General features: G+C 40.2%; 2 protein-coding genes across 4 annotated transcripts in view; one reads left to right on the forward strand and one right to left on the reverse strand.

Moving 5' to 3' along the window:
- Positions 1–520: 520 nt before the first annotated feature.
- Positions 521–4,496, reverse strand: LOC111870802 (tafazzin homolog). 2 transcript variants are annotated; one of them, XM_023863347.2, is made up of 4 exons: positions 4,222–4,494; positions 2,860–2,988; positions 2,617–2,765; positions 521–1,531 (listed from the first exon to the last, which is right to left on the reverse strand). In XM_023863347.2, exons 1-4 carry the CDS (start codon positions 4,331–4,333, stop codon positions 1,133–1,135), a joined length of 789 nt encoding a protein of 262 aa, XP_023719115.1. In that variant the 5' UTR covers positions 4,334–4,494; the 3' UTR covers positions 521–1,132. The 2 variants fall into 2 exon arrangements, with proteins under 2 accessions (XP_023719115.1, XP_023719117.1); XM_023863349.2 differs by lacking the exon at positions 2,860–2,988 and having other exon boundaries at positions 4,222–4,496.
- Positions 4,497–4,696: 200 nt separating this feature from the next.
- Positions 4,697–24,496, forward strand: part of LOC111870818 (prickle planar cell polarity protein 3) — a 685,665-nt gene continuing 665,865 nt past the window's right edge. For both annotated transcript variants that reach the window (XM_023863382.2, XM_033754008.1), the window contains exon 1: positions 4,697–5,258. The gene's annotated coding sequence lies outside the window, so the exon portion shown is untranslated. The remainder of the gene's footprint in view (positions 5,259–24,496) is intronic.

The following is a 24,496-nucleotide window of genomic DNA, read 5'->3' on the forward strand; positions in this document are numbered from 1 at the left end:
AAGGGCAAATGGTACCGTCAGCATATTCATTTGCCACTAATATATACATAGTTAAATGTAAAAAGAGTATTAAACAGTATCTTCAGTATTTATTAAATGAAGGGCTGACAGTCATGTTTCATGCACATTCTTCATTCTATTAAGAGACATGAAAGAAACTAATGCCCAATTCAGTCTCGGCAGGAAATTCGATTCAGAATAAGATGAGACAGGCTCCTGGTAGAAAGAAAGTTTTGCTTGTAACAGAGAATATGTGTTTGAAAAATCCTAGAACAAGGAATTGTTTGTAAAAAATTGTATTACTACAGCATACCCCTTCTTTACTTGCAGGTTTGATTCCTGATGTGGTAATTGGATTTTTTCAATTGGCATAATCCTTCCAGCTGCACTATGGTCCTGGGGTTGACTCAGCCTCTAACAGAAATGAGTGCCAGGAATGTTCCCAGGGGTAAAGAGTGGCTGGCACGTGATAACCTCACCACCATCTGTGAGCCAACTGTCTAGAAAATGTGGAGCCTTGACCCTGTAACAGGCTTCCACAGCCTGTTACAGGGATAGTCCCCCCCCCTTCTTTTACCTTTTTACCCCTCCTTTAGAAAAGGTCCATGTTCTGGAAAATGAGTATCATGAGATTTTATAATATGAATCATATCTTTCAACAATCGATATGCATTTCCATGGAAATTATTTTGGTTCAGGGTTGTATTAAACTTTATTACTTAAGTAAGGGTAATACAGGGCACAAATTAAAATAAGCTGGGAATAGCAAACACAACACTTGCCATCCCTTTATGCCACTAATGCATGTGCATATGAGATCCAAATTTTGTAACAAATAATCATCACTTAAGGCAATAGTTTTGGTAGAATTTGTTGTTTTGATTTTTGTGTTTAAAAAATTGTAATACTTACACAAATTTCCATAAAGACCAAATTATGGTAATCTTAAGTCCTAAGACAGGGTTGCACTGAACTTAACACTGACAGTGGAATGGTTACAACAGTACACACAAACACTAAACATTCATCTGTCCTCCATAACTCATGCTGATTTCCCTTAATTTCTTTGTGAATTATCCTCGAATTCCCAGCATCCCTGTTAGTCTGAATGCTTTCGAGGGAAGGTCCTGTATCAAGAACGCAAGCTAATTAGATGCAGCTGCTCTGTTTCAGCCTTCAAAGACATTAGTTCATCTTGAATTTTATCTGTAATAGTTTTCCTAGCTTCCTGTGCTGATACATTTTTTGATCTTAGCTGCTCCAACATGTTTCCAAAATCAATTGGTTTGCCGAAGTTAAGAGTAACCTTGTTACGTATCCGAAGATAATAGGGAGGTTCATTGGGAAGGATGTTATCCATACCAATATGCCACATTGGTATAATAATGGGCATCACAGGTGATTCATAAATTAGTCGTCCAATCCCCCACTTCAGCCTCAAAAATTCTTTGGTCATATTGACTCGTCCCTCAGGAAACACATGAACCCACTGACCTTTACGTAACTGCTCTATGCAAAAGTCAATGGCTTTCTGCAATGGAATAAAATTACGTATGTTAATAATATAGAGACAATGCAATTTAAGCTCATTTCAGTATGTACACACACATATGGATATACTGAATTAAGTATTATTTGCTTCACTTGTGAACTGTCCATTGTTTTCTTCTTCCACTGTCTATCAAAATTTATAAATGTGGAGAAGCAGCTCATCATATAATAGACCTTAGGAACATGGACATCAAATCCATTGATCTCTTTGCTGCATAACTCTGACTACTTGAACTAGAGCCTTTACAGACATGGCACACATAAAGATTATGGAAATGTTGAATTGCCACTAGATCTAGAATGAGGTGTAGAGTGATGTATGCCTTTCATGTCAATAAATTATCGCCAACCCTTAACATGTTGGTGATGGTTCACAAGAATCCTCATACTTCCGTTGGCTATTGGCAGATGTCAGGACCTGGGAATTCTTGTTTTCACACACACACATCGAGTTTCTGTTAGCTGATGCAATATGTATGTAAGAGTTGTAACTTCTTAGTTCTTGAAGAAAGCAGTCTTCTGGGATTTGGCACCGTGTATATGTGGTGTTAACCGACGTTTCGGAGGAACGTATCGCCTACATCTTCAGGGTATAAGGAAAAATATAAAAAATCCGCAAGCAAAGAGACCGTGAGAACCGGTAAAAGCAGAATTTCTTATATTTTCCCTTCTACCCTGAAGATGGAGGCGATACGTTCCTCCGAAACGTAGGTTAACACCACATATACACGGTGCCAAATCCCATAAGACTGCTTTCTTCATAGTCACCGCCGTGAAAACCTCAAATATTCTTAGTTCTTGATCACAGAGTAGAAGCCTTATAGATGTGTATGCAGTATTTCCTCACTTGCTTTTCACTTTCGCTGTGTTACAAATAAGCGTTTATAAAAGCAGGTTTAAATTGCTCAGTACATGGGGATGCAACTGAGCAGTATGGCTGGTCACCAATGTGTTAATATCAGCATCACTCCTTTGAAATATGAGACACTGGAATGTAACGTGCAAACAGTATTCTAAGGTTTAATTTTTTACTTGTTGGAGTAACTGTAAAATCACGTCACTTACCTGGTAAACCCCATTTCCCCTGATAACCGGTACACATTTGCCAAGCATGAAGAAGTATGAATGGAAAACATTTGTAAAACAAATATCATGGGCTGCTAGTGACCATCTCATCTTCTTGCGACTGCAGACGTGTTTAAGGCTCAGACAAGCTAGAAAAGTAGATTTTAGACAAAATTATGTTAATGTGTTACTTTCAAGTTACAGGTAGCTTAAACATCAGTGTAATAAATCACATGTAATTACCCCATAATCCTGGATCATCAAAGCAAGAATGATGATTAGACACAGTGATGAGTGGAACATTATGTGGTCTGTGGTCCAGGGCTTTGACTAAAATATCTTTGTTATACACATTTGTTGTATTCAGCCATTCTGAAATATGCATATTACAATAAATTTATCACTCATTATCTATTATTACAAATGTATGGGTATTTTCCAAGCAAATTTTACATTTTCTGCAAAGCAAAGCTGAAATTAAATCTTGCTTCATGTTTTGTTTGATGACAAACACTGTTACTAGCAATACTGGCTGAATCATAACAAGCAGATCTGCCAAAATTTGATCTAATGAAGGTTTGCCTCCAAATAAGACTATGATATTGTGAAGATACTATAATCTGAAGTAATTTTAATGATGCTAAATTTTCTAAGTTGGAAAGTTGGAAAACAGGTTGATGAATCCAATGTCATGGCGATTTCTAAGTTATACAACCATAAGAAATTTATTATATTTCTTGCAATCCAATGTCATAGTTTGCCTCCAGAATTTATTTTATAAACTCACCACTGAGCCTAACTTATTGGACACAACATCACATATAGGAAAGATAAATGCTGCTAGCATAATATGTATTTCAAATCAAGTGTTGATAAAATTATTACATCCTTCACACATCTGAGCATTATACCAGAGATGATGTATTGGTTCAGTACTGTTCCCACTTCTTATATGGAGAACTGTTACTTTAAATATACAACTTATACAAGTGCTGAGAAATGTTATGATATTCCAGTATATCACATTCATAACACACAAATTTCAGCTCTATTTTCTGACAGCATAAATCAATAAAGCAGGCATACAGTTCATGTTCATTTATATGTCAAACATTTAAAATTTCCCATGGAAATTGGTACATGCGTTATAAATATTCCAGTATTGACTCTCTGAAATAGGAATCTAATTTAAATAAAACAAAAAAATTCAGTTCCATTACAGAAAACGCACTACACCCCTGTTACAAACACCAATCAGTCAATGTCTTTCTGGGAAATAATACCGTATATTGTGAGCCATGCTAATCATTGTGCTTTATGAGGTCAAAATGAAATATCACACCAATGGGCAAAATATATTAAAACAGGTGTCAAACGGCGCCTCTACTCTTCATTTAAAATTTGCACAACGAAAAATATATTTGACAAAACTTAATTAGGTATATACAGAGCAAAGAAACCGTCTTCGGACTGAAATTCTTATTCATGGCCATCTAGGTTAAATTTACCATAGCTTAAAATACTGGGTGGTAATATGAAACCAACAGCCTTGACACAAATTATGTATTTTGCAATGTATTCATGACTTTCACTTTTTATACTAACCTATGATAATTTTGCTAAAAATTCCAACTGCTGCAAACGTAATTGAACTCGCTAAATTCCAGAGCCGAGATGGTTGTTTCAATGCTGGAAATATCCAATTGATATCGTACATATTTCGCTACAACAGCCTAAGTACTACATAGAAAAATTGCTACATGTAAACAATTTTGTTGCCTCCTTTTCTATACATGGAGGACATCTTGAAACAGCTGCAAAATAAATCACTGTCTGTCACTGATTTACACTGATTGCTGTATGTGATGTCGATTATGCGAAACTCAGCCCCCGGTCGAACGTATCAGTTCTACGATTTTCATGCAGAGTCGATTATGCAAGACTCGACTCATGGTTGGAAGAAGCAGTTTCGCGTTCCTCCAACAGAGTCCGTACAAGTTGCATAAGCCTTAGGTGAGTTTGGCCTTGTGATGCCAATGGAACGCATGTAGAGCACCTGTAGAACTAGCTAGGACGCGAGTATGTTCAGATGCGTTTTGTTGTATTGCGAATGTTTGAGTGTGCGCGTGATCGGAAGTTTGACAAAGATGTTTCAAAATAATGGCGCCGCCTATTGATACAGAATGCAGAAAGCAGAGTATTACTAGCGAGTCAAAAGCAGACGAGGTAAGAAGATTGTTTCACAAGTTCATGTTGAAGGCGTACTTTATTTTCGAATTAATTTTCGAGACGATTTATATGTATTAATTGGAATTGCATGTAGCAGTCATAAATCAAAGCCGTTTGACCTCTTCACGGGTTCCAAAACGCGCCCAACACCACGTGACGTGGCAAAGCGCAGTAAGAATTGCATGTGTTCATTAATTCCGAGCTTGGTAGTTCTCTGTCCTTTTTTTTTAGTGATTGTGTTATGTTGTGGTATCTTTCGTGTGTGTAATTAGTGTGTTGGTGCTATCTCTGAAAAAGTTTAGAATTTAGATTCAGTGCAGATTCTTTTATTTATGAAGGAGATCGATAATATTTGACTCAACGGTGAGAAATACTCAAGTACCAGGGATAATAAGATCATCATTTGAATCAAGGTAAGTATTTTCATGGCCATGAGTATTTTTTTAAGAAACAAAGATGCCGGCACATACAAAACTAAATTAATAATTATGTACGTTAAGCTTGACAAGTTTGTCCTTATCAGATCTTATATTCTAGCAATTAATACGTGCCGGAATCTAGTACGCTTAACCTTATATACCGTAAAAGCAGCCGCATTGATGACGTATATATAAGACGTCGTGTTTCATGTTGAACTACGTGTTTTATTTGTTTACGGTTAATAAAACGACACTTCTAGAAACTGGAACTGTATAGCGTGGAATGGTAGGGTGATTAGCGAATGGTGATTTGGAAAGGGCGTGGAAGAAACCAGTCACCACCTAATTATAGGTACTATTCAGGCATTTGCGTAGAGGGACTGAGGTAAATCATGAAATATCCCACAGTCAGGACAGTGGGTCGAATCGGGCATCTCCGCTACACAAGTTAACCTGAACCAGCTTTCCTAGTGTTCAGACGCGTCACTAGAGTTAACTGCACGTGAAAGTGTTAGGAAATGCATTCACGGATGTTAAGCCAAGGCACAATTGTTAAGTTTAACGTAGATGTGAATATTGTATGCTTCTAGCTTACACTTGATCCAAGGTTCAACTGTGATTTGAAATGCCAAAGAGCTACTTTATACAACTAGTGCACCCCATTATTTTCACCATACGACTACCACCCTTCACTTTGTTTCGGATCATGTTCATTTAGGGTTAAGGCCCATTCCTACTCTACGTGACACATGGGCAGAGAACGGATCATCAGCGGACCGACAGTTTGCTCGAGTATTCACATTGACCTGCACATATTGGACACTTATCTGACCATCGCAGGCGGTTGTATTCAGCGTTACCTAGAGATCTCTCTGAGACCGACAAACATCGGCAGGCCTTGACCGGCCGGTGCGTGTGATGTGAACATATATGTTAAAACACATTTGGGAATATTTTGTCGGTCCGCTGATGCCCCGTTTCCTGTCGGTGTCGTTACAAGTTAAGAGAATTGAAGTATATCAAAAAGCCAGCCACTTGATGTATATAGTACTTTCGGACAGTTAATAATACTGAGATTTTCCATTTTTTGTGGTCAATTTTTCATAGTATATATGCTGTATGAGCGATCCCGCAGTTGTGAATTGTAAATAAAACATGCATTGTTGCTATCAATTTAAAGGTAAAGTTGTCCCCATGCTTAACTAATTAAGCACTATGCCATGGAGGCATATGGGCGAGTGGAGGTATAGTTCCACCGTTCTTGACTTTGGAATTAGGTGGAGGTGAGTGGTCAGCTTCACGCCCCTGGGAGAGAGCCCCCGGTACCCATTGGACAAGAGGCTGGGTTGGCCTCAGAGCCAGTCTGGACGCTGCGGAGCAGAGAAAGAGCTCTTACTCTGTCGCGAATCGAAACCCCCAGCTGTCCAGCCCTTAGCCTGTACCTATACCGACAGAGCTATTTAGGTATTCTACCTATTCATTTACATTCTAAAACGTAACTAAGCATTTTAAATTAATGATAATTTTCCAAACTTTAGCGCAACGCAAATTGCAATAATATGTTATTATTATTATTTATGGTAAAATAAAGAAGAATGAATGAGAAGGTTCCATTTGTTTTAAAAGTTACTATTATTCCCTTCCATGTTTATTATAATTATTATTTAGTTTCAGTTCCCACAGTATTTAATGACATTTCTTTTATGTTGCAATAATTTCTCTGAGCAACATTTGAGAAGTGAGTAGAATTTTTCTGCATGTGGCATAACCCGTATTAATTCCGACCCTGAGGCACATGTACAAAATTGAAAGGAAATCTTTCGATATGTAAATCAGTACTAGATTAGAGCTGATAATTTTTTAACATACGCCTGAATGAATTTCCACATTGTTATACTTTGTTGCTGTTCGTTGTAGAGCACGATGCTTTGAATTAACCACGTGTTACATTATGTTCAGCTGACTCAGGATAGGATCCAGTGTCAGACTTTTGTGAACATGGAAATTAACCTTTGTGACGCATAAGAGCGGGAAATTTCTTGAACGGATGAGTGACTGCCAACTTTGTGAGGAAGTCCAAATTTGAAGGACACAGCATTTCATAGATAGCAGTTTTTGCTGCAGGGCCTGTGTTGTTGAGCAATACTTGTCTGTGTCATGTGTTAAAGAACAGCGGGCTGTAGTCTGTGGTTCGAGGATTCACAGTGCGTACCTTTTTTGGAACTTAAAAGGTAATGTTATCTGTGTGCTGCCAAGACCTTTGGCACAAGGTGGAGGTGAGGGGCTTGCTTCAACTCCCGGCCACTTTAACCCCCCTAAATAGTTCCCTGTATCCACCGGATAGGTAACTGGGTGCACTGCAATGCCGACCTGGACACAGTGGCGAAGAAAAATGTCTCTCCTCCCGAGAATCGAATCTAGATAACCGTATAGGCCTATATAAGTCATATGGCTAACTTGGTAACAGTAAATTTGCCTCCTTGCATAATTAATTGCGGCACCATGACGAATGGAAGTAGAAGTATAGCTCCACTTATTCTTTCCCTCAGCACTAGACACAAGTTAGTGGTCAGCTTCACTCCCCATTCGCCTTACCTTCAGTTGGTTAGTGGCCGGGAGGCTGGGGTGGGACCCAGAGACCGTCTGAGAAATGTGGCAAAGAGAAAAATCTGTGACTCTGCCAAGAATGGAACCCCGGTCGTCCAGCCCGTATCTTACTGACAGACTTGGTATTGAAACACTCCATTGCGTGTATTTCATAAGCAGTATACTTTCTCAATGATATCAGCAGACTGCACATCGTGTTCAGAGCAAGTAATAATATTTATTGGACAAATACACAATTTGCCGAATTGTTGACGTTTTTCAAAAGTGGATACCTTGTCGATCGTGGCTTGGTCTCCATTGTTATGCTTATTGTGTTCTGCCCTCCAGGGCATAACGACGGCTGCGGCAGTTGAAGGGCGATAATGGTTCGCCATTTGGTACTTAGATGCAGAAGGCTGTAATTATCTGGGTATACACACCCTTGAACCACAGATCACCTGGCTTCTTTTGAAATTCCATGAATATTTTCCGGTAACACATTTTTCTTGTGATTTAGGGCTATAATCTGTTTATTCAGCGACGCTGTCACAGTTCATCCTAGTTTGGATGGTGTTTACATGTCGGCGTTTGGCTCGTGATACATCCAGTCTCGAAGTACGACAAATCTGCAACAGGCTTTATTGCGTTTAAAGCTGTGCATTTTAGACTCCTCTGTTGTCATTGGGTATGTCACTCACTCATGGAGCTGAGCCCTTCTTGAGCAGCCGCCAATTCTGAAGCAGCTCAAGAATTTCCCAGCATTTATGGAACCCGAAGATTCATTACCATGTTCACAAGAGCCCTCCACTGGTCCCTATCGTGAGCCAGATCTATTCATCCATACCATCCCATCCTATCTCTCTTAAGATCCATTTTAATATTGTTCACCCACATACATCTTGGTCTTCCCGGTGGTCTCCTTCCTTCCGGCTTTCCCACCGATATCCTGTATGCATTCCTCCTCTCAACCTTTCGTGCTGCATGCCCTGCCCATCTCATCCCCCTTTACTTGATCATTCTAATTATACTTGGAGAAGGGAACAAGTTATGAAGCTCCTCATTATGCAGTTTTCTCCAGCCTCCTGTCACTTCATCCCTCTTCGGTCCAGATATTCTCCTCAGCACCCCGTTAGGGGGAGGCTCCTTGTCACCACGACATGGCGCCTCCTCAGGCTGCGGATGAAGGAGATTCCCTCAAGGTATGGAGGGTAGCTGCGAATATATTGAATAGGCGGTCGCGGACAGCCGACAAGGGGTGATCCTCAAGCTTGGGGGTTGGGCGTGGGTCTAACAACTCCTCACCGTAAAAAATGAGCTTGCTACGAAGATTTGCAAGAAGCCTCATTTGAACAGTACAGTGTTAAAAGCAAGTTAGTGTGAAAGCAGTTATAACAAGGTCAGGATACAATCTTCAGAAACAAAGAATTAACTTAAGGTTGTTGGATTTGAGGTTCTCACGGCTGTGTCTGCATGTCTTCTGGGGTGCGACGCCGTGTAGTCTGGCAGAAGTTTGCAGACACTTCGGAGGAACGTACTGCCTCCATCTTTAGGGTGGAAAAGTAAGCCAAACCAGCAATTAGCAAGAAACAAGCATAGTTCAGCTTTGAATGTGGTAAATATTCTTTAGTGCAGCTGTATAGGCCTATAGTGTACGAAAATTACATTGCTACGCGAGTCAGACCGTTTGTCAATGGATGTGCTATACATCTCTCAGTAAACAATACAAACTTCAGTATGTAGAGCGGTGGGTGTGAAGTGAAGCCTCAGAGTTATGTTCTGTCTTTACATACGTGTGATTATGTCTGCTGTAATATCCTAGGCTCCATATTGAGGAGATGTCTAGCTCAGATCTGTATCGGATGACTTATATCCTGAAACAGGCTTATACTTGCATCAGTGTTGCCAGTACCTCGAAGTGAATTCCATTTAAATAGGCCACGACAATTTCATTTTTAATCTGTATCTAATCGCCATTCATGATCTTGTTTCAGGCGACGTTATATTTTTGAGGATCAGAAGGGCGTAAATCGATGCAAATGACCTCAGCCTTTATCAGGAGTCAAAAATAATAAGTACTCTAGTTGAAACAGCGTTCTTAAATAACAGAATAGAAGTGTCTATTCTTTCATACGCTTTGCTTACCAACAAATCCTTGCCTTCGAAAATATCTGGTGTGTTGTTTTGAAACAACCTGTATATACTAGTTGTCCACGTGGAGAACCCACTGTATGTTTTGAATTTATATAGTTGTAGGAAGTTATTTATGGAATATGAGGCTGGCTTGTTAATTGCATCAGTATAACCAGAAACTAATAAGGAACCAATGAGTATACTGCTAGACGAAGGAAGTTGAGTATAGGGCCAGCGTTTGACTACATTTCCATTTGTTCTGCCTCTTATTAGAGTGTTCACTACATGCTTCGGGTATGGACATCACATAATGTACTCACTTCGCCCTCAAATTCATCTTTTGCTCGAAGTCGCATTGAGGGAAAGACGGCGCACTTAGCGCACTTCTATATCTGAAGAACTTCATAGCTCTATTCGCCTTCTACCCTGTAGAAGAGGCAGCACGTTCCTCCGAAACATTGGTCCCCATCTACCAAAATATCAACGCCACATCCCAGGAAACAGTAAACATCATAATAATGGCCGTGAGGAACCAGCAGCTTGCATAACCTAAATTTGTTATCATTTTATGTAACTTTTTCTAGATTTCAGATTTAAATTGATAATATGAAAATGCATTTAAATCATCAGAAAAAAATATATTTAGTCTTTTTTCTGCGTGGCCTGAGAAATTATATATGAGTATATGTTTTATTTTATGTCTGTCATGTCATTCAGTTCGGTACAACTTGTAATCTGCTGCAGGACTTCTGTACAATATATTCCACTATTCAAAATTCCCCTGCACGTTGAATTCATGTAATAATATAGCAGGGGAAAGAAGTTTTCTTTTCGTGTTCATTGCTCTGTCATACCCTATGTGAATATTCTGAGGCTGGGCCAGTATCCGACATCAACTCTGTAGGGCCTGTAAATCACCCTATGGAAAGAAGGTGAACTACAAGTGAGAGCAGTTGCTGTAAGCTGCGAGGTGTGGCTCAAGCGGTTAGTTGCTGATTTCCCACCGCGGCTGCCCGGGTTCGATCCCGGATCTTGTCAAGTGGGATCTGTGGTGGACAAAGTGGCGCTGGGGCAGGTTTTCTCCGAGTACTTCGGTTTCCCTGCCAATCTTCGTTCCACCAATTGCCCCACAATCACCGTCACCTATCATCTGGGGCTAGTAAAATAGGTCAGAAGTGGCCATAGTACAAGGGACTTAGTCCCACCCCACTAGCAATAAAAAAAAAGCTGTGAGGTAGGAACTTATTTTCTAAATATTTTTTTAGAAGAAATTCGCACTTCAAAGGTTTGCGTGTTCATAGGACTCTGAGATATTTTGAAGTGTAAAAGGATAAATATTTATACTAATTTATTTTTCTCTTGATATCGATATGAATTTCAACTACGTTTGTTGATCTTATTCTGACATTGGCCCATGTTGCAAAATGTCACTATTATTTATTATATATAACAAATTGTGTAATGTGTTGGTTCCTTCATTGTTCCATCGTCCGAAAACTTCAATTAAACGAACTCGACCCCTTCACAGCAGATTCCAAGAAAAAACGGTTCTTTCCAATATTGTACAGTCATCCAGAAAAAAATACTTATCAACAGATGAGATCTGTATTGTCACATGTCAGTTTTACTATCTCCGACTTCTTATGATTTTCCTCAAATTTTCTGTGGGAATGCAATAAATTATAATTAAGTTGACTTTGAAATTGGCACGGTTCTTTCACGTTCGCAAACCACAGTCATCTCTGGCCTCCTTTTAAACTAAATAACCTCTGAAGAAAATATAGCCTCTTTAAATAACCAAATCAAACCCCCCAATAAACCCGGCCATCCTGGACCAGATCAGGCGGAAGCAGCTGAAACTAATTCAATAATCCAAACTTTTTTTTTATTTATCATTTATTAGCAATCTGAATTTGCATTCTATGAGCTAATTTGCTGTCATGTACAATAATTATTCTATTGTACTAAGTTGGCTTGAAGAGCTGTAATCCATCGATTACACCTCAGTTTTCCTGGAGATCGTTTGGCCAAGTTCGTCTTAGTCTTCTGTATTGTGTAGGTTGAAGGAGAGCTTCTATTGCGTTGTTGGGGCGAGATTCCAGTTTCTGATAATGTTTTTGGATTCTGTCTGTGATTACGGTTCTTACATATGGGATCTTGAGGTCGGTGTGAAGAGTTTGGTTTGACACGTACCAAGGTGCGTCAACTATGGCTGTAAGTATTTTGGATTGACTTCGCTGGATGATTGCTATGTTGGACATGCTGGCGCATCCCAGAGCTCAATGCCGTATGTCCATATGGGTTTAATTATTGTTTTGTAGATCAGTAGTTTATTATCTATTGTTAGGTGAGATTTCCGACCTATTAGCCAATTTATTTCCTTGAACTTAATTTCGATTTGTTTTCTCTTCTTCGCTATATGGTGTTTCCAGTTTAATGTTGAGTCCAGGTGTAGTCCTAAGTATTTTACTACATCCTGCTGTTGAATGTTAACATGATTTAAATGTACTGAGGGGCAGTTGCCTTTCCTGAGAGTAGAAGTCACATGCGCCGATTTGCTTTCATTCACTTTGATTTTCCATCGGTGTAGCCATTTCTCCATTAGATTCAGATGTTCTTGTAAATTAGATGAAGCAATTACCGGGTCTTCTGACGTAGCGAAAATTGCTGTGTCGTCTGCGAACGTACCTATTTTTGTTAATTCGGTAGTCGGTATATCTGAGGTGTATAGCACGTAGAGGAGTGGACCCAAGATACTGCCCTGAGGAACTCCTGATTGTATGTTTCTTCGGTTGGATACTTCAGCGTTGATTTTTATTTCGAATTGTCGGTCTGTTAGGTACGACGATAATCCAAACTATCGACTTCATTCGTGGGCCGTTTATCGATGTTGAATCGAGGAATTGCGGCGTTGAGTGATGGCTGAAGATGATTACAGTGGGTCTGGAACGGCTTGGCGAGAAGTGATAATGGCCTTTTTCAAGGCCAAATCTCAACATTCGTATAGAACGAGCAAGACAGGTTATCAGATACCTTATTTGAGATACGGACCATGTGCCTCCATAATGCAAGTCCAGTACTATTTTCTGTAACTTTCTTTTTGTCTCAGAATTGACATTCTCACGGCAGTGACTGTAAATAATAACATCTGCTGAGATATTACGCTATGTAGTTTGGTAGACGTTTAGGACGTTTCGGAGGAAAGCAATCAGCTTGTCTGCTGTTTTCTTGCTTGTTTGCCTTTTCGGCTTACTCTTCGGCCTTGAAGATAGAGGCAGTACGTTCTTCTGAAACGGCTGTAAACTGCTACCAGACTACACGGCGTCATATCTCAGAAGATAGTACACTTTTTACATATTTGGACTATTCTTGTGTTTTATGTTAAAAGCTAATTGGATTGGTCATATCTTACGCGGTAACTGCCTTCTAAAAGAAGTTATTGAAGGAAAGATAGAGGGGCGGATAGAAGTGACCAGAAGACGAGGAAGAAGACGTAAGAAGATGCTGGATGACCTTGGGGAGAGAAGAGGATATTTTCATTTGAAGGAGAAAGCTCTACATCGCATCAAGTGGTGGAACTGTTTTGGAAGAGACTGTGGACCTGTTGTCTTGACAGATTACTGATGAATGAATGAATGTTAAAAGCATAGTTTACCTTGGTTCCTTTGTACAAACCGTTCGTGTCTTGCAATTGTTACAAGCGGTGCCCTGCTCATATGGGAAATCCCTTCACAAATCTAACCCTGTTTTCGTATAGGGTCATTGTTTTAAGCGGTGGTTACGTTCCTTTTCACTGGCTACACATCCAGAAGTTATACAAAACAAATGCTAGGAACTTCATCTAAATCGAAGCATTTATGACAGTACATGAATGTCGCAGGGCTTAAGTGTCATAAATCTAACCGTCGTAAAGCGGATTTCTCTTCTGTACAGCTTTATTTGAGCGACACTCACAGCTAAACTGTGGACTGCTTTCGATACTGTTGTGTTTAATGGAGGCTCTACAATCCAATAAGTCAGAAGCAGCCCTCCTGTCAATATCATATCGGCAGTTCCCCCACTCCCTCCCATTTAACAGCCTGTTTTCTAGACTTCTGTTTGGAATATCTAACACTCGTGTGTTACTACGTCACGAGAGTACTCTGTATAGGGATGTCCAGTGTTTATAAAGCGCAGGAAGAGATACCAGCCGGTCCAAGCTTTGTATCGTCACTGTTATGTACGGTAATATAAATCACAGTTTCCATGTTTATATTTCCATTGCATATGACGAATATGTATCACTCTTTAAAGTGAAATTTTAACTCCACCCCTCATCGAATTTATCTTGCAGTGACGATGGTTTCCGCCCACATAGAGTATTTAATGCCTTAATTTGTTTCAGTATTAAGAACTATTAATTTTCAATCGCCATTAACCGAGAGATGCAGTGCCTTTCATTGGAGGTAGGACCAGTGATTTAAATATTTGGATGGTTGGGGGGGGTGGGAGTGTAACCGTTTGAAGTGTGAAGCGCAACTGAATAACATTAACAATTAAGTTTCCGCCTCACAGAAAACACACTTCATCTCCATTATAAAGATCATCTGGTTAATACCGTTTAGAAAAATATATTTTTTTTTTGTGTGAGAATCGAATGAAACCCATGAATATTTTGCGAGGGGAAACTGCAACAGCAACAGATGTGTACAACTTATTGCTCCAGTTGTTATTCTTGTGCTTCATAGGTCGGATCATTGCACGGCGGATATTTGTATAGGCATACCGGATTTGTTCTTGTATTGCAGCCAGCGGATAGGAACCCAAGGTATATTGCAGCCTCTCAGTTACTTGGAGCTGGACAGCCCTGGTTTAAAGGACATGTAGGAATAGCAACATTTCATGCGTTTCTTGTTTTAGTGGCTCTTAATGTTGCTGGGAAAGAAGTGCATGAGAAGATACGTCAAAAGTAGCCAGTTGCATGTCTTGCCGTGCGGAGTAATACTCACGCGTTTCATGCGGATAGAGCACGGTTCACAAGAAGTATGCAGTAGGCACTGAACCGCCCTGTAATCGTCGAGAACAGGCGCTTGAGACCAATAAGATAATTGAAGGTTTTTATTACAGTAGTAATAATGTAACAATAACATGAAGTTATAGTGAGAAATGTTACTACGGTGATATCAGTTTAAAGGATTAGGGATGCATGTTCTTGAATCAGATCAATGAAAACGCAATCATATATAAGAGTAATTAACCCTAAAAATTGCAGCTTTAATCGCACACTGCCAAGCCGCCCTCGAGGTTTTCGGAACTCCTCTCTCTTTTCATCTGGAAGTATAGAGCTTCAAATGTGAGGCAGATATCTTCAGAATTTTTAATTACATGGTTCAGGTAAAATGACTGTCGATATTAAGAATCGATAAGTCGCATGCCGAAAGTGTCATTTCTTCTGTTAGTTACCAAGAGTCTGGGCCGCGCCATAGCTCAAGCGGCTAGTCGCTGGCTACCCCCGCGGCGGCCCGAGTTCGATCCCGGGTCTGGTCAAGTGGGATTTGTGGTGGAAAAAGTGGCGCTTGGGCAGGTTTTCTCCGAGTACTTCGGTTTCCCCTGCCAATCTTCATTGCATCAATTGCTCCACAAACACCCTCACCTATCATCTGGGGCTGGTACAATAGGCCAGAAGTGGCCGCAGTGCAAGCGGCTTAGTCCCACCAAGAGTCTGGTGGTTCGTTCTTTGCGTAAAATGGACGCATTATGAGGAAACCGTGTCCGTCTGCGGTACTGAATTCCAGGAGACATCACGATCACCCGCAGTACTAAACATTCGTAATTAAAAGCTATGCTCATGAGCATATGAATTAATTTAAATTCTCAGAAATTTCATATTTATTTCAGATCAGCATACAGCGGGCAAAAATTATCAAGTTAAGTATGAGAGGGCGATTCGAAATTATTGTCGGGTTTCCGTTTATATGCCACGGAAACCCCTACAGTAATTTCGAATCACCTTGTAAGACTGTGTGCAGAAAAGTAGTGTTTAACCTACCTTGCTTAGTACTTATAAGGGTCCCAGAACAATGTACATAGTTTTAAAATAATAGATCTCCCAGCTGGTGTACAATGTATACAGTATAACGCTAATTTGGACCTGAGGACTGGCAGCGGGCCACGGACCACCCGTTAGGAAACACTGATCTGTGTATGTAAAACACCAGAGTTTAAAGACGGACACTGCAACGATGTTAGGGGAGGAAGTATACAGATGTCTATAGAATAAAGTAAGTGGGCCAGAGAGGTGTGCAGTAACGTTAGACCAAAGAATCGGTGTGTTAGTTGGTCCATTTTCCATCTTCGTTTCCTTGAAGATTCTCTGCGCTCATCACAAATTTACTGGACCGTGGAGAGGTACAGTCCCGACTGCTTTACAGCACAAACTTGTAACAAAATTGAACCAGGTGCCAGAAGTAAGGTATATTCTTCTTTTTACGAGCGTCCAGTTAACACATTTTTGCAAAAATATAGTTTTAAAAAATTAACACCTCAACTACCATTCAGGAGAATTTTGTTTTTCCCCCCTTCAGTCAATATAGACTCTGAATACATGGCACTGTTTCACGCAATTTACACCATCCGTTGATGGCGTTGAAAGTCACACGTTTTGAAGAGGCCGTGATATTTTTTTCGTAAGAAAAATGTTCGACGCGTAGTTTGCTAATAAGCTACCATTTTTTTTCGACATTCGGATTTAATTTCTGGTACAACGAAAATACGGTACCTCAAGCTGTGTATATGTACACAGCACTCCCCTCACTCTGTCCTACCGTCTCATCCAATTATGATCTTTGTATACCGATTTTTGTCTGTTATATCATAAAATCATATTCTACGTCACTTTATTACAAGGTAGATGCCTGGACGTAGATCCTGCATTATGCTTTCACTTTTCCCGCGTCATCACGTGCCATTTTTTGATCCCTTTTGTTGAAAAGTAAGGTGTGAAGATGAACTTCTAACTGAATTTTCTGATTATATTTGCTTGATGTGGACCTTGAGGGCAAATTAACACTTTGCACATATATAAACTTAATTAACATTCTGTGTACATATTTTTCACTAGAAATAAGCTGTGGATTGAGGAGGGCCGGACGAGCGGTGAATAGACGACAAGGGACTCGGAGTGGTTCTAAGTGTGTGTGTAAAAAAGCTCGTCATCAGTTTTGCTGACGAATCCGAACGAATTTCTGTGGCGGTAACGGTCGTAGACTTATCAGAATGTGCCGTCCAGGCAGATATACATTTCATTATTCACTGGTAATCCTACCATTCGACGTTGTTTTGTCTGGGCTATTGACCGTGCCGGCAAGTACCACGTATGAATATTTGTAACAGTAGGTATGTACGTATATATGTGATAAATGGGCATCGAAATCCATAAAATAGGACCTATCTAGAACTCATTTTGAACGTTGATGTTCGCCAAATCGGAGAATAGTCTTACCTTGCTCATATCTGCAGCGTCTTTCTAAAATTTTCTTCGAACTCGTAAATGTTTGTCGAAATGTAGAGAGTAAGGTAAAAGGGTGAAACTATCCCTGTAACAGGCGGTAGAGGCCCATAGGGGTGTGAGACATCAAGGCTCTCACATTTTCTAGACAGTCGGCTCACAGATGGCGGTATGGTTATCAGCATCACGCCCTGGCAGCCGTTTACCCCCAGGAAGATTCCTGCTACTCATTTATGCTAGAGACTGAGTTGACCCAAGGGCCATAGTGCGGCTTGTAGGATTAAATCACTTGAAAAATACAGTGGCCTAATCGGGAATTCGAACCCGCAACCTTCTGGCTTTTAGCATAGTGCCTCAACCAACTACGGTACCGCGTAGGGGGTTAGTTGCTTCATAGAGTAAAATTATTTAATCTTGAATGAAATTGAAGTTAGTTTATAAATTTTAGCAATAATCAGTGGCGAATTCAACCAAATTTTTAATTTGGATCGTACAGACAAACTTTACGAAGGTCATATATTGTTCAAAGAGAATACAAAATCGTTTAAAACCTTTCTCTCTAGACAGATGACGTTAATTTTTATTCATCCTGTAACACCTTATCTGAGTCCCTGTAACGTTTCAGAACTAGCGTTGTCATTCCACATTTGTATTCCTCGAACCTGTGGACAGGCTGGAATGCAAGTCAAACAGATGTCCGACCTCTTGTCTCCCCCAACTTTTCATAGCCCTGTCCGTCCAAATCATGGCTTGCTTGTAGTACAGGCTGTTCTGTTGATGTAGCGACTGGCATCTGGGGATAAGTTCCCCCCAAGATGAACTTGTAAGACTTACAGGGCGTCCCATATATAGCAGAATTTCTCTTTCTCATATTTATATTTAACTTTGTTAATTACTATCCACACACTTAGTTCACCTCAGTGGATGGTAACACCGACTTATTGCCTAACTAACTAACTATTTTATTATTGCTAGTGGGCTGGGACTAAGTCCCTTGTACTGCGGTCACTACTGGCATATTGTACCAGCCCCAGATGATAGGTGAGGGTGATTGTGGAGCAATTGGTAGAATGAAGATCGGCAAGGGAAACCGAAGTACTCGGAGAAAACCTGCCCCAGCACCACTTTGTCCACCACAAATCCCACTTGACCAGACCCCGGGATCGAACCCGGGCCGCCGTGGGAAGCCGGCGACTAACCGCTTGAGCTATGACGCGGCCCCGAGTAACGAACTAACTAGACAGCTAACAAACTTCTAATGTACTCTATGAAATCTAAGCGGTTGGAAAGGAATTTTAAATAAATCGTTGAACAAGATCCCTGATAACAGCTCAAGAAGGTCTGACTCTCAGTGTAAGCAGTTAAGTAATAGACACTCTGAAAGCAGGCCCTAAAGTTTCAACCCCTGAAATGGGTGGGGGGTGGGTGAATGTTCCATTATCCTGATTCTAGAAACGAACCATTTCTGTAATCTTTCGTCAGTTGCCTTCTGATCTGTTGAAATATATAGGCACATTTCATGTAGTAGTGTACTTTGCAGTTTCTTTTATATATTTTCTATCCCAGTTACACCCTACGATTATAGATCGTTAAAACTATAATTCTAGTAGTATATAAGGAACAGAGCCCTTAAAAGAAAACAAACAAGATATAAAACTAAATTGGTGCTATGTTTTCGTTTCATGTTATTAGTAGCTGGTTAGAAGTAACTGCAGTTGTTAGAACTAGCTCAAATTTTGATTTTAATTGCATTGATTTGTATCAGTGTAGCAACATCTCGTTCAGATGGATCATGTTCGCTGCCGCACCTTCATGCGGGCTGTTAGCATTGAGGTCGTACCTAAGTTGCTCTCCAGCGCTTGTTGGCTTCTGAGCGTCCCACATGCACAGCAGGCCGCTTTGACTTACTAGTCTAACTGCGTTAAAAGATGTCCCGGAATTGTATGGAATACCTTGGCGCCCCAATTTGTTCTCTAAACGGCCAGTTGCTTCGTATGTTAAGTTTTATTGGAACTGATATTAAACGTTTTAATTTATTAGTACTTTTCTGTTAACCGACGTACTTTGTCATCAGTCTAATCCGTTACTAAATAAGTTTACACATTATTATGGTAATTTATTTGAACCCAGTCCATAGCCTGATTTGAAATAGACGATTCCAGTCCGTGACCCAGCCGAGTTCCGGGTCACAGATGAAGCATACATCTTAGGCACCGAGGATGTGGTAATGTGCTACCTGGCATTGGCTCTCTCACGCTTTAGGAGTGGTGATAGATGAGTATGGAACAGTGATAGAATGATGATCAGCAGAGAAAAGCGAATAAATTCAGAGACAAACCTGCAGTGCCACTTTTTCCTATGTTCCGGCTTGGGAAACCATCGTATGAAATATAATCCTTTAATTTTGATAATATAAATTATGGAGGACTTCAGTACGGTGATAGCAGGAACCTGAGTAGCGATACAGCCCCCTCTGCACCTACAGTAAGCTATAAAATGTACATGTGCAGTAATGAAAAGTGCAGTTCTGCACATTTTTGGGAGTTTCACATCAGGCTGTACGGCGACAGCAGGAAATTTCGCAGCTTTATTGGCCCTCTTCACCTACAGTGAGTTATAAAATATTCATGTAGGTATACAGTGTCGAAAACATTTGCGAAATATTTGCCTTGCTGCAGAAACATTTTCCGAAAGGAAGCGTGTTAAATATTGCTGACTTTCCAAAACCGTGCGTGGAAGGGGGTCGCGACTCACAGTTTGAGTGACCTCTGTCTAAAGGATGGTCTACACCAGCTGATCGTCTCGTAGTCTTACTGGGAGAGTCTGGACGTTTTATGTATCTGTAGCCTCCTTATTTTGGTAGCATCAACTGAGCATATGCTGTCTCCATCTGCTTTCATGATATGTCTAACGTCAGTATCCAGGATACATGCTGAAGACTGAGCTGAGTCAAGCTGCGAAGTCAGCTTCCATTTCAGAGCATCTCAAGGTGTTACTGCTCGTAGCTTCCGCCCCTGAGAAACTTCTTTCGAGAGGGACATGGTGATCATTATAGATGCTTTAGATTACAAATATTTTCTCAATTATGAAATCGATGACGTGTATAGGATTTTTATAAATGGTTGAGCGATTCTCTGTTTTTTCATCAATCTGTATGTAATATTTTGATGTAATTAAGTATTAAAATGGGCGTAGGTTAGGAGGTAATGTTAGTTTTGATCTTAGGAGTCCCATTTCTATCCGTTTTGGAATTATAACGTTGGCCATAACATAGACGAATTCCTAACAGTCGTGAAATAGCTTACCAAAATTATAAGTTGTTAAGAAATGAAAGATTGGTCTTTCCCAGCAGTTGACCAAGATTATAGGGATTCCTGATTTATGTGAAAATTATTCTTTTATCTTAGTGGAAATTATACTTTCTACCAAGTTTCCCCTGAATTTGATGACTATTATGTAAACCCCACAATCATAGTTTCCTGGTTTGTTGTCGTCAATGGTAAACGTATTTTTCATTTCATATTTCTTCCATTTTGTAAATACGAGTATATTTCATCTAGCAACTGCGCATTATCTGTTTAGAGGAAATAATTTAACCGCGAGAGGGTTAAGAGGGGTGTAAAGAATATTCTTGTTATTTCTATATTTCAGAAGAACCCTTATAAGTCAGGGCTAAAGAATACCAGAAGGGTAAAAGTAAAATGTAGTTTACCGATGACATAATATTGTCACGATTTGTGAGTGTGACTGTAGACGGGGTATGGATTTATCGATCACTTATACACACGACTTGGAACTACAAGTAATTACAGCGCTATCGCTGATTTCCAGTTCACTACACTCTAAGTCTTCCAGCCTGCAGTGTCTTCACTAGTCGTTGCTTGGTAACAGCTCTCAGCAATGGAGATTCTTCAGCTTCTCTGCTCACGTCATAGCCCGCTGGTTAACAGTCCACAACTGAACTGTCAACTTAATCATAGCACCGTCTTTTCTCAGCTTCCCTTGCAGAATTCAACTCTCAACTGACTGGGTCAAAAGTCAAAATTATTTTTACATGACGACTGGCAGTTTACTCCCAGTCAGTTCGTCTTGGTGTCAAGTCCCTTGAGACTCACGACCAGAGATTTTTATTGTTTAAACTTAACCCTTGCTATCATAGGCATTATGTACCACCATCCCCCTGACGAGAAGATGGGTTTGTCTCTTACGAATATGCTTGGCCTTTCGTCAAGTGCACGTATCGCACATGTAGAATGCTATTGATCATGCTTATCGTACGTATCTTATGCTACAACGGCAACTTAGTTTCTTGAACGGTTGTCGCCCCAGTTGTCTTCCTTATAACCCGTTTGCACGCAGCTAGTTGGAAAGTCGTTTTCGGCAGTGCATATTCGTTGCAGCGGGAATGTGTCTACCGATCCATTGCCTACAAACGGTCGTTGTTTACAATACATGAGAACAAACTTAAACTCGGAAGAGCATATGCAAAACTTAGCGGAAGTAACATTTTTGTTCTTTTTCGTTATTTTGGCTGGACTAAGCACACACTTCTGGTAAACACTTTGAGATGAGTATGAAGATGCCTCTGGAAGCCTAAATAGGACAACCGTTACTTCATCTTAACGTATTTATTTGTAAACCCTGTTTAATTAATGTGGGCAGACCGAACTTTGCAGTCAGGTGGGTGGCGTTCCTGTTTCTTATTTGGGAGGTCCCGGGTTTAAATATCGGCGCAAGGACAGGAATCCTGAACTTCTCCGGCCGCATAATTCGTTATTCACTAATCATCCTATCATTTGACACTGTATAACCTGAGCTATTAATGATATAGTCAGATGGATAAATAAGATATTGGCGGAGCATGTAGCATACACGGGAGAGACGAGAAATGCATAACAGTTTTTCTGGATCAGGAGAGAAGATACAGCCTCTGCGACATACGCGTAGATGTGAGTGTAATATTGAAAGTGGTCTGAAAGATGCAGGTTGTTAGGATGTGGACAGGATCGGTTTGGCTTAGCTTAGAGTCCACTAGTTAGCTCTTATGGAAGCGGCAGCGAATCTTAGGACTCCATAAATGGAGAGCAGCCTCTTGACTGCCTGAGTGACTGTTACTTTCTCAGTAAGGAACTTGTTCCATTGAGATAACTTGCGCCAAAAGATGCCGGTCTAATTTAATTTTGTCGTAACGTCGCAAGAAACGCAACGAACGCTGTATAGTACAGCTTTTCTTTGGTACCAGTTAGACTTTATCCATTCTAACGAGTCTCACATGGACATGATAACAATGTTTTATTTTTGTAACTGACCATTCAGTGCTATGCAGAGGTCATTGTCCTGATTTGCAAGGAAGTTGTTAAATTTATTGGTGTGAAAGCCAGAATGAAAGAAACCACTGGGAAGACCAAGGCGTAGGTGGGTGGACAATATTAAAATGGATCTTAGAGGGATAGGATGGTATGGTATGGATTGAATTCATCTGGCTCAAGATAGGGACCAGTGGAGAGCTCTTGTGAACACGGTAATGAACCTTCGGGTTCCATAAAATGCTGGGAAATTCTTGAGTAGCTGCAGATTTGGCTTCTCTTCAAGAAGGACTCAGCTCCATAAGTAAGTAAGTAATGTTCCATGCTCATTCGTAAGCCCGCGAAATTTACGCAGTATTTCCGTTTGTGTTGTCTGCATTCGTATTATGAGGGAAGACTGCTTCACATTCCTTAGTTTCTCTGTTTCCCGCTAGAATGTGTTGTTTCCTCACGATTTCAAACCATCTCATGCTCTTCGTTATGGAAGAGCCATTTTTCAGATTACTTGTATAATTTGTTGAATCTTTAAGCCGTTCACGTTTCTTGTTATAGTGTTAAAAGATCCTTGAATGTTGTGTGTATGCTGTTATAACGTCGTGTTTTTTTTTCCAACATATCGTGACTTTAAAACCATAAACCCCATATTTAACCTTTTCCTACCAGTAATTTCTTTCGAAGAATGGTTTATTTCACACACACACACACACACACACACACAAAGTAAATTGCTTCTGCTGTACTAGTAAAGAGAAAAACATTCATTTTGATGGGTTTCAGTATTTTCATCACTTCAGTTTCCACGGCCCCTCTAAATTGATATTTACCTAGTATTTCATTATAATAAGAGGAATGTTCGCCGATCACAGTGGCCGCGCGGTCTAAGGCATGAACCGTCTTTGGGCGGTCGAACACTGTGTTCGTCGGTTCGAATCCTACTCAAGGCATGGATATTCGTATGTGTGTAGGTAGCGGCCTTTCGACGGGCTGATCCCCCGTCCAAGGAGTCCTACCAACTGTGTATAGAGTTAAGAAACTGAAAAAGCGGCCAAGGTCCAAAGGGTTGGAGAGCCATAGAGAGAGAACGAGAATGTTCGTTCTAAATGCCGTAATTAAAACTGGGTCGTGCCCATTTTATCCATTCCATGGTTATAATGTCCTCGTTAAGACGTTAAAAGCATTAAGTACAAAAGCTTTTAGGCGAATATGCTGATTAGAGTAATTATGCGCCTGCAGTTTAAGATAGCAGTCTCTTACAATATGAATGGCATTGCCATCTCTCGGTGCTGTGAATATTTATTATTGCAGTTCCTTAGAATTTTTATGTTTTGATAAGACGCAGCAGTAGTTTCTTTTTACTGAAAGTTTTATGTCTGTCTTGCCTTTCTGCAGTAGCCTTGAGTTCTGTAATATATATAATGATAGGATAATGACAAAAGGATAAGCCTTGGCCTTTATGTATAAAGATGCCTTAGGTACTGTTAAAAACTTGTATAAAACAATTATCAGATATATCTGGAACTGAATTTGAACCCATGATCCCATTGTGTGGACAGCCCCGGGACCCGCCGCTTCATTACCACCGATTGAACTTCATATGCATGTGGTGTGCTGTAAACCTTCGTTAACAAAGGTTCAGTACAATAAGTCAGATGAAGCCTGCATCCTAATGCGAAATTAAGGCTTCCCTTTCAAACGGGGAAATCCTGAAGCAGATAATGGGCGCA

Source organism: Cryptotermes secundus, unplaced genomic scaffold, assembly GCF_002891405.2.
Source record: "Cryptotermes secundus unplaced genomic scaffold, Csec_1.0 scaffold499, whole genome shotgun sequence".
NCBI lineage: Eukaryota > Metazoa > Arthropoda > Insecta > Blattodea > Kalotermitidae > Cryptotermes > Cryptotermes secundus.